The sequence below is a fragment of the Malurus melanocephalus genome, unplaced genomic scaffold (genome assembly GCF_030028575.1).
Source record: "Malurus melanocephalus ecotype Western Australia unplaced genomic scaffold, MMel_1.1 scaffold_369, whole genome shotgun sequence".
NCBI classification, from domain to species: domain Eukaryota; kingdom Metazoa; phylum Chordata; class Aves; order Passeriformes; family Maluridae; genus Malurus; species Malurus melanocephalus.
Genome location: NW_026623601.1, coordinates 408,678 through 419,949, shown reverse-complemented (window position 1 = coordinate 419,949; position 11,272 = coordinate 408,678). Strand labels below are relative to the sequence as shown.

The window sequence follows — 11,272 nt, the reverse complement described above, 5'->3', positions numbered from 1 at the left end:
CCCCCATGCCCAGGCTGATCCCACCCCAGTCCCCCATCCCCAGGCCGATCCCCACCCCACTCACGCTGGAAGGGCCGGTGGCAGGCAGCCCGAGGGTGATGTTGGGCAGGGAGGGAGAGGTGTAGAGGGGCAGCTGCGTCACGGAGCCCTCGCGGGTCACCAGTCTGTGAGCCAGGCTGGTCTGGGGACAAAACAGAGCCTAGTGAGAGCCCATGCACAGACCAGGACACGGGGACAGCCTCACCAAAAGGGACAGAGTCACCAGAGCTGCTGGCATCCACCGGGATCACCAAATCCAACCCCAGAAGCCCCGGCAATCCCACCCTGGCCATCCCTGGCAGCGATGTCCAAACGCTCCTGTGCCCATTCCCTGAGGACCCCGGCAGTGCCCACACCCTTTTTCCTAAAATCCACCCTAAACCCACCCTGAGCACCCACACGCTGTTCCCATGGTGCTCATCCTTCTCCAAGCATTTGCCCTTTTAAAGGTAAAACAGATTATCTCGGGGAAAATAAAAAAGCTTTGCAATCGGTGTTTTTCTCTTTAGCAAATAACAGACAATTTGTGTTATTTACTAGCATAAATCAGAATGCAAAATCTCATCCAAAAGCCTTCAGGTTGCATTTAAGGAGCTATTTCCTGACTTTCAGGGTGAAATGCCAGATTTGCTCCGTTATCTTAGGGGCGTTTGAAGCGAGAACACTTTAGCAAAAACACCTTTAATTTCCAAACAAGACTGATTTGAACTACGCACTAGAAAAAAACCATTACGAAAATTACAATAAACTGCCCAATTTTCCTGTTAGGAAAGTGCTGCTCTGATCACCCTGAAGTCTCTGTGGGTGACTTTCCAATGTAAATAGAAATGAGACTCCCAGCAGATTTCTGCAGGAGCCTGTTAAACTGGGGTGGTGTTGTGAAAAAGGGGATTTTGTTAAATTTAATGGTCTATTTTGGGACAATCTGTRCTGTCCCATCKCTGGAATTGTCCAAGGCCAGGCTGTCCCACCCCACACCACGATCCCAGGGTGCTCCAAACCCAAAATCCCACCTGACCTTGGACACTTCCAGAGATCCAGGGACATCCACAGCTTCTCTGGGCWMCCTTTGCCATTTTTTCCACAGCYTCGCTGTAAAAAACTTCATTTTTCTCTGTAATATGAAGTGACTCTYGCCGTGATTGTTTGTACCCACACACTTCCCCTTCCCAGCGATTTCTGAGCGCTCCTGGCAATTTCCCTTTAATTTAAATTACATCACGTCACCGTGCCATTGTAAGAAGCTCCTTATTGTCAGCACAGGAACGAAATATTTCCCTGATATCGTAAATGAAACCAAACTACATCCATTTTCCCTCTGAACCATCAATACTCCGGAGCTGTGCCTCAAAGCCTCTCCTGAGGATTTGCTGTGCAAACAGCGAGGCAGAACACAGCAGCTTGATGCTCTCAGCACATGGGATTTGGCAGAATTATCATCRCTTTAAACACAGCCATTTCTGCAGGTACCATTTGCAGCTGGMCAAAAAGTGGTTTTTGCAGTCTTGCACCAACTGCAATGGCAAAAAACCCCATTTTAAAAAAAGATTTCCAAACAGAAAGTGCCTGTTTTAAAGAAGGCAGAGCTTCTTTCCCTACTGAAGGCACTTCAATCATGAGCTTGGGAACCATCTTCCAACATCCCTGCTTCAAACTGAGAAGCAGCAATTCTATTTTAAATTTCCCATTTAAAATAAAGCATGGAGCTAAGGATGAAACTCAACTTTACCTTTTCAGAAATACTTAAATATTTCTAAACGTTTAATGGTGACTACATGGGAAATTCCGGTGTTAAAGGAATCTCCAGCACTTGAGCTCCCTCATGCAACTCCTGCTGAAGATTTCAAAGGCACCAAACCCCACTTATTTTGTCCCAAATACAGGCCAACAGATCAGCTGGGATCACATGAATGCTGGAACAAAGGGCAGAGTTATTTTTCATTGGGAATGGGAAAGGCTTCAGGACTTCTGGTTTTTTTTTCCAAATCATTAGTGCTGCTCGTGCCTCAGCCTAAATCACAAAACTGCTGCTTTACAAAGTTGATGGAAAGATTTTTGCTGGTGGTCAGTGACTTGTGGGAAGCTGCCTGCTCTGTTTCTGTCACAAAAAATGGTCAAATCSATGAGTTTTCCATCAGCARTAAYKGGGRATTTGCAGTTTGCTCAGGAYAGATGGGATTGACGGCTCCTGAATCCAAAAAAACAAACCTCAGGGTTCGCCTTCCTGGGGGCGAATGAAGGAACATATACCCTGTGAATGCTCACCCTCATCACCTCAATCTGTGATTTGCTGTGGGCTGGAGTGGCTGGGATGGGTGCTGGGTACCCTGGCAGGGCACAGGGTGCAGGAGAAGGCACAMTGCCCATGTTAAACACTGTCACACTCCATTGGAAATGAAAATAAAGTGAAAATAMAGTGAAAATCTGTGCAAAACCAGACAGCAACGAGGGCTGACATTTACACCCTCAGAAGGCCTTTTCAATTCAAAGGGAGAACAAGCCCAGGGCTGTTTTTGGAGCCCTGGTGTTGGGACAGACTCGATATTCACAGGGAACTGGATGAAAAGAAACGCACCAGTAACACCAGACAACCACACGGGTTTTGTGCAGGCACAGTTTGCACTGRGAAACACTTCCCAGAGCCCTGAGAAAAGCTGGGATCCAAGAATCCCAAACACAGGAGYTGCTGTGCTGAACCCAGCCCCACTTCACCTTGCCCTGGACACCAGCAGATGACTCCACTGATGGGGAAAGTTTGTGAGATTACAAACCTGGACATGGCACGGGGTTTTCAGAACCCCATTTGTGCTGGGAAAGTTTAAATCCACTCCTTAAATTCAGTTCTGGTTGGTCCTACTTAGACCAACACCCAGACTCCAGTGCTGGGAAAAGTTTTTGGGATTATAAACCTGCACATGGCACCAGTTGTGCAGGAAAAGYTTAAATCCACTCCCTTTAATTCAGTTCAGCCCAGCTCACTGACAATAAACCCATCCCTACACAAGAATAAACTCCCCAAACATTAAAATACTTCCATCTGACCCTGCTGAATCCCTTTATTTTTACTTTCTCCTCCCTACAAAAGCGCTGTGAGCTGGTCTAAACCAGATCTAACAAACAGGTAAGGCATCCTAAGGCCAGCCCAGACTGAGAGGGAATTCCCAAAGCCCGCTCCAAGTCCCAAGCTGGGCTTTTCCTTCCCTGTGGTTTAGGCTGAGGCTCTCCAGAAGCTGCCTGGTGCTGGAGCAGTGGGAGGAGGGCTCTGTACCTCRGCTTGGATGCTGCTGACCGAGCCGGCGATCCCGTTCTCGGTGCTGATGTTGTTGGAGCTGTTGTTGGGAGAGCTGGGGCCGGATCCGGGAGCGCTGTTGCAGGCAGAGTCTGAAAAAACGAACCCAAAAGTGACTTTTAACATCAGGGATCATCTCTGGGATGGTGTTCAGACAGACCCCTCCAAAAAAAATAAAAACCCTTCTGGGACAAAAGCAACCCTCGWCCTCCTCCCCATCTTGCCCCTAAATCTTGCCAGGGCTCTTAAAATCCCAACAAACCCTTCTAAATGGTTTATCCAAACACCTACTCAGCACATTTATGTCTCCTCCGCGTGGGAATCTCTCTTGTGGTGTATTAATAACTTTGGATATGATAGAAAGACAATAAAAGACAGGAAGGTTTGAAGAGGTCAGGCTGAAGGATGTCGGAGTTGCTCGGTTTCATTTTTCCACGAGTGCCTCGCTCACTCTCTTTCCCTCCAACCCCAAAGACACCTCCTYGCATCAAACTTCCCTCAGAAGGTCTCTCTGAGTGTTTCTCCTATTATTTGTGAGGGTAAATAACATTAAACCTTTCCTTTTGAACTTTTCCCTTCCCCTAGCACAGGATTTGCCCAGCAGCAGGAGAATCTCCTGGCAGCTGCAGTGGCTCGGGCTGGAGCAGCCTCCTCACTGCTCCAGGAGGTCCCAGGAGGAATAAAACCTGATTACTGCAAGGGTTGGAGGGACAGGACACAGGGAATGGACACAGAGGGCAGGGATGGATGGGATTTTGGGAAGGAATTGTTCCCTGGGAAGGTGGGGAGGGGTTAGGATGGAATTCCAGAGAAGCTGTGGCTAYCCCTGGATCCCTGGCAGTGYTCAAAGCCAGGTTGGAGCAAGCTGGTCCAATGGAAGCTGTCTCACCAGAACCCCTGCATTCTTCAGGGATTAAACATCATTTCTATTCCCAGCAGTGGGACTGTTTTTAAAACTTATTTTCCATTTAGAAGTCCCCTCTTACCACAACAACTCAGATACTTTTCTAGCAGGCTCCAGGCAGGTTTCTAAAACTTGGGGCAGTGATGGGGTGAGCCAAGGTGGCAGGGCTGGCACTCGGTGGCACTTGCACACACACATCCCTAGATGGTGCTAGGAATTCACTTTATGGCAATCCCACCACCGCCTGCACTCCCATCCCACTCACAAACTCTGCTCCTGGGAGAACAGGACTTTCCAGCATGGAACTGTCAGCTTTGTGTATAAAACCACTGAATTTGTACAGTTTTTAAACTTTTTCCCACTTTCCATCCCAACACAGCTCCGGGTGTGTCCCTGGTCACCAGGAGCAGAGTTGAGAACTGCCCTCTGAGGAACTCGGCCTCAGACTCCCCAGGCTGGACAATCCCTCAGCTTGSCTGCAGTACCCCCGAGGCACACGGAGAGCCAGGAATTCATTCTGGAAAAGGAGAAAGAGGTGAGGAAAGGAGGAACTGTCACTTACCCGCCGTGCCGGTGACGTCCAGCGGGCGCTTCTTGAGCGCCGTCACCACGGGCCCGTCCTTCCTGCGCAGGAGGGGGCTGCTCCTCCTCTCGGCCACCTTCTGCTTTAGTCTGGAGCGCAGCTTCAGGTTGGGCTCAGAGGCTGCCCAGCAAAAGGAAACAGGGTTTAGGCTCAGATTACCTCTCAGAAGTTTTTTACTCAACTCGCAGTTGAGTTGAGTTGAATTGGGTTTTGAGYTGAGTTGAGTTGGGTTGAGTTGGCTGCAGTCCAAATCAAATGGAGCCACTTGATAACAAATATTTGGAACTCGGCCTTTTTAACGTAACAAACATTAAAAAAGCTGAGTTCCCAGTTCCCCAGCCCATCTGAACTCAACAATAGAGCAAGGCATTTGAATGAAAAACATAGTAATTATCCTGCAAAGTCTTCTCTGAGTGAAGCCACCGAGTCAAAATGCTGAGAGCCCATCGGGATTAGTGCAGGGTTTCCCATCTCTGCCCAAACCCACTGATGGGAGGGAAGGAATCAGCAGAGGGTGGGGTGAGATGCTGCTGCTGCTGATCTGTGATGTGCTGCTGGAACGGACAGCTCCTCACCCTGGAGTCATCCCAGCCCAGGGCGAGATGGCTGAGGGGTGCCAGGGCAGGGGGAGGGAAAACACTGACAGCAAACCCCACAAACCAACAGGGGATCTGTTTTGTGCCGGTATCAAACCCAACAGGCAAACCAGGAATTGTTTTTGTGTCGATATCAAACCCCACAAACCAACCAGGGGATCGGTTTTGTGCCGACACTGAACCCCACAAACAAACCAGGGGATCAGTTTAGTGCCGATATCAAACCCCATAAACCAACCAGGGGATCGTATTTGTGCCCACATCAAACCCCACAAATCAACCAGGGGATTTGTGCCCACATCAAACCGCAGACCAGGGGATTGTTTTCGTGTTGGTTCACCCCTGGGTTGGGGACAGCCGGTGACACCACACCCGTTATCGGGTCCCCATCGAGGCAATGATGCCCTAAGTCAAGATTCCTCCTGTGAGATTATCTCCTCTGGAAGCTTTCTGATCTCTGGGGTCCCAAGTGAAAGATCTGCTGTGGGGTCTGAGTGCTCCTGGCCCCATCCTTCCCCTTCCCTAATCTCCCCCAGCTCTGCCCCTCCATCCCTTTGAACCAGCAAATCCTGCATCACCAACCAACCAACACCCTCCAGGGCCAATCATCAGCAGAATTCAGAATTCAATTCCAAACTGATCTGAATTCACTCAGCCTGGCTGCAGCTCCATCTCCCTCCTCCAGTTGGCTTTGAGCACGTCAGAGATCGAGCCCGTCAGCGTTAATTGCAGGGCTCAAAAAATCAGAAGGCTGATATATTCAAGATCAAGTGCTTGAAGTTAAGCCATCAAAACAGAGCTTTGATGGAATTTCTGGGAGGAATGGAAAAAAGAAAAGGAAAGGAAGGAAAGAGCTTTTCATGAATGTTTTGGACAGAAAAACGCCAGTGAGAGATAAAGGCAGAACTATAAAAAAAAATTTAAAAAGCGCTTCCTCGAGATGATGCTTCGAATGCTGAATGAAGAGCATTAGCGAGGGGGGAATTATCTCAGAGAGAGGGCATTTGCACATAAAATGCCAGCGACTGAATGGCAGTCTGAGCTCAAGAGTGGACCAGCTCAAACACCAGCTCAGGCTCCCAGCAGCACCTGCTCAAAGCTCTCTCCAAAAGGCATGATTTTAAAGGCAGCCTTTGGGTGCATAGCTCACCCCACAGACCTGAATTCAGCTTTAATTTCTGCCCAATTACTGAGCATTAACAGCTGCCTGGATGCCATGGGATGGGATAACTCATGGTGAATGGGATGAGCTGTAAGGCCTCTTCCAACAAAACCATTCTGGGATTCTGTGGAAAGGGAAGGTGCTGATAGATCCTTTGGAAATGACTGAAATCCACAGCTGCTGCAAGGATCTGTCCTCTGACAGAGGAAAACACGACGGTAAAAGCTGCATTTCAGCCCAAATTGTATTCCYGGTGTTCAGCTGAGGGATGGCTTCTGTTGGAATCCACAAGTAATTCAAATATAGAGAATGAATGAGTTTAAAACACCTCAAAAAYGGGCAAGGAAACAAAAGATTTGGGGTCATAGATCACCCAACATATCCCACAGGTTTAAAGCCACAATAAAAACATCTTTCCATGTAGCAAGGGGTCAACCAACACAGAAAATGACAGCCTTAAAAGAGAAAATTAGGGATTGCCAAAGCATTGGAATCCGTCATTTTTAACTATTTTAAGGCAAAATCGCTCCGTGTTTTCCTCCTCTGCYCCCTCAGCTGGGGGCTCGGGTTTCAAAACACCCAAAGGTCTATTTAAAGCCCCACTCTGATTTTGTTGTTTATCCCTCAGATATAATCCCRAATCTAACATGGCATCAGGACCTCAGAGACCATAATCCCTACACGGATTTAATTGGGTGCTCCCGAGCCCAAAGTAGGTGAATTAAAATTCAAATTCAGCACAGGCGGCGTGGCACAGCCTCAAACCCGCGGGATTTACAGAAAACCTATTTTCCAATAAAACATGGGGGCTTGCAACAGGGGCATTTCCAAAACTCAGAATTTGAGCTTATTCAATGGTTTTTAAACTGTAATATAATAAAATATTTTGAAGCTGAAGGGAGCTGTCTTTCACAAGTGTGAAATGGGAATTTAAAAAACACAGAAGGATCAATCCCTGACAGCGAAGGCAGTGCTGTCTCAGGAACCCCAATTCCACCAGAARTCACCCCAAAATCACCCTGCCAGGCAACATCCCCAAACAAAGCCTCGCTGACCAGAGCAAATTCAAAAACTGGAAACTAAATGACAAAACCCAAGCTAAAGAATGATCTCTCCTCTCCATCTGGAGGTGAAATATTAAAAACAAACGCTGTGTGATTATTGAAGATTCCCCTCAGCAAACAAACGGAGCCCATGCCCAAATGTGAGTCAGCCCCACAAAGCCAGAGGGATTTCTCCAGCACTGACATCCTTCATTTGGCCTACAATGAGGATTCATACAAAGAATATTTTGTTTTCCTCCGAGTAAATTAATAACCAGAACATCAGCCAAAAGCTTCCCCAGTTTTCACAGGCTCCAACCCAAGTTACCCCTCTCATACGTCACTGAGTGCAGCAGGACCCGTGTAATCCAACTCTTCCAACATTTATGTCATTCCCATTGTTTTTCTTCCCAGAATTGCAGCCCCTAAGCTGCTGAACTAATCGGACATTAAGGCTGGGGAAGTCAAAAACCCACCACATCCCGGGCAGAGTTTGCCCTGTTCCCACTGARGAACAAAAATCAGATAAATAAATAAATAGGAATAAAAGGAATGCAGCAGGAAAACCCTGCTCCCAGTCCTTGAACATCTTCATTTCGATGGGTGGGCACTGGAAATGGCTGTTATTCATTTATTATTATTATTTTTAAGCTTTGCCAGCCAGGCAAAAGCCACGAGAATTATCTTGTCTCCCTTTTAATGACCAGATTGCTCCACGAGAAAAATGCCTGAGGAGAGGGAGCTGAAGCTGAAGGAGGGCAGGGTCAGGGGGGATTTTTGGGAAGAAATTGTTCCCTGGGAGGGTGGGGAGGGGCTGSCACAGAGAAGTCCAAGGCCAGGCTGGATATTGGGGCTGGGAGCAGCCTGGGATGGTGGGAGCTGTCCCTGTCCATGGCTGGGGTGGAATGGGATGGCATCCAAGGGATGGGATAGGATGGGATGGGATGGGATGGGATGGGATGGGATGGGATGGGATCCATAGGATGGGATGGGGTGGGATGGAGTAGGGTGGGGTGGGGTGGGATGGGATGGGCTTTAAGGTCCTTCCAACCCAATCCTGGGGTTCTGTAAGCAGCACAGGCTCCTGGTAGTGCCTGGTAGGTAGAGATGGAGCTGGGAGGAGCAAGGAGGAGGAAGCTGGGGCCCAGGTCCCAGGCCTCCCCTGCTCCCCAAAAGTGACTCCAAACCTGGAGATTTTGTTTGGTCTCCTGCTGGAAGAGGATTCCCTTTGGGTGCAGCACGACAGGACCCTTCCAGAAGTGCCTCAGTGGTTCCACAATCACTGAGGCTGGAGAAGACCTCTGAGATTTTCACCATTTTCACCACTAACCCACATCCCCAAGTGCCACATACACCCATTCTCTAAACACTTTCAGGGACAGTCACTCCACCGCTCCTGWTCCAAGGCCTGACCACCCTTCCAGTGAAGGAATCCTCCCCAAAATCCAAGCCAAATGTTATTTTTGGAGCAGGCAGCCTGCCCTTGGAGCAGGACAGGGTATTTTGAGCAGGGATTTGTGCTCCCAGCCATGAGGATGGCGTGGGTGGGGAAGGGAAGATGCTCCCGAAGTTGACTGACACTCCATGCCACACCGAGCTCCCAGACTTCCTGTGAGCTCCACTCCCACATCACACCAGCACCTCTGACTGCTCTGTTTTCCTCCAAAGAGCCTCTGGAGTTTTGKCCTGAAAAAAAAACCTCTGCAAACATTCCAGCAATCAGCTCAGAGGGATAGTGTGCTTCCCTTGACAATAAATCCTTTCGTTTTTCCTTTAATTTCCTTTTAAATGGAACAAGTTCACAGCAATTTCACCTGCTCAACTGCTAAAAATACCCAAACAGCTCTGTGTTTCTGCAATCCAACACCATCATGGGATGCTGGATGATTTTCTCACTCTGGCTCCTCTGTTTTGTAAGGAAAAAGAATTACAGAGTCACAGAATCACCGAGGTTGGAGAAGCCCTTTAAGATCATCAAGCTCTGCCCTAAATTAAGCAGCCTGGGATGGTGGAAGGTGTCCCTGCTCACGGCTGGGGTTGGAACAGGATGARCTTTAAGGTCCCTTCCAACCCAAACCATTCCATGATTCAGCTTTTCACGGGATTTAGAACAAAACAACCCCAAAAGAACCAAAAATCCCAAGAGGAAAAGCACATTAAGAAGTTAAATAATTGCCTTTAAACCTCCAGGATGGTGGTGGTGGTGTCACTTTTCCAAGTACCAGCACGTTTTAATATATCCACTGCTCAGATTTCAGAACAACCTCGTTCCCGAGGGAAAAACGAGGACAGGATTCCTCAGAAACGCAAAATTGAAAAGCTCTGCTAAAACCCCTTCAGCAGCTCCAAGGAAAGTGTTGACAAACAGCTCTTGGGGTTATCAAAACAGGCTGGCCCAACCCAAAATCTCAAATCACTCTGGAAGGATTCTCCAGAGATTTCCCTCGAAGGAAGCCGGTGCGGCACAGAACAAATGTTACAAAGTTTGGGAGACCTTGACCTGGGAGCAGAAAGGGTCACTCAGAAATAAAAAATAAATTCAGTAAAACTTTGACACTAAATCCTACCCAGAACAAAGGGAACTGCCCAAAAGGGGAAATCAAAATCCTGGTGCTAATCCAGGTATTTAACGGCAAAAGCAGGAGCAGCACCAGTCTGAACCCATCTTAGTTTAGTTAAAAAAAAAGAGCCCCAAAGTGCTGGGAGAGAGAGAATGGAGTGAAATGAATCCCCCAGCCAGGCTAAGAACAGGATTCAAGCAATTAGTAACTGCAGCAGGAAAACAATTTCACGCTGAAACCAAAGAGCTGAGAAGCTGGGACRGAATTCAGGAAAACAAATCAGAGAGAGTTGGGTTTCGGGGCACGGGATGGATCAGGAGCACTGCAAGACCCCACTGCTGCCCTGCTGAAAGCACTCTTAGATGATCATTCCTGCACATTCTCCCTCTCCCACAACCTGAGACCATCAGCATGCTGGAAATAAGAGCAAAAACATGGGAAATGGTTAAAATTGGTGAAATGATACATTCCATGGAATTGTRGAATGGTTTGGGTTGGRAGGGACCYTRCAGCTCACCTTGTTCCACTCCAAGCCATGGGCAGGGACACTTCCCACCACCCCAGGGTGCTCCAAGCCCTGTCCAGCCAGGCCTCRGACACTTCCAGGGATGGGGAATGTTTATTCTTCCTAAAAATGTCTCAACCTGCCGGACACAGTCCCAGCTCTGCATACTGGAAGGAATTTCAATTCCAACGCTCTTCCCAGCACCCCCAAACCACGGTGCTGGTTGGATTCCAGCCCTGGTAATCAGAACTGCATTGTGATGGGCTCTGTTATTTGAGCTGCAAATATTTAATCGAATTTAATAAAATGGGACCACACGATAGGGCGGTTTTAAATTACCGACACAAAGCCAGAGCGTTGCCTGGTGCCAAAAATCTGAAAAGCTCAACCATAATAAAGAACTTTATTTAGGATGGGCTCCAGCCTTGCCTGCCTTTTGTTTACACCAGACTGTTCAGGAGCCTTCCTTCTCCAAGCAACTTAACATTSTTGGCACTGGGAATTCTGCAGGATGTCGCTGTGCCAGAGCCTGACGTGCTGTTGCGTTGAAAGGAAAATAAAAGAAAACAATGAAGGAGGAAAAAAAAATT

General features: G+C 48.1%; 1 protein-coding gene across 1 annotated transcript in view; it reads right to left on the bottom strand.

Annotated features, from left to right (window-relative positions):
- Positions 1–11,272, bottom strand: part of HDAC4 (histone deacetylase 4) — a 136,972-nt gene that overhangs the window by 41,809 nt on the left and 83,891 nt on the right. The window contains exons 6-8 of the mRNA XM_057378633.1: positions 4,795–5,112; positions 3,308–3,420; positions 65–181 (exon numbers count right to left, since the gene is read on the bottom strand). Coding sequence (XP_057234616.1) covers positions 65–181; positions 3,308–3,420; positions 4,795–5,112 — 548 coding nt within the window. The remainder of the gene's footprint in view (positions 1–64; positions 182–3,307; positions 3,421–4,794; positions 5,113–11,272) is intronic.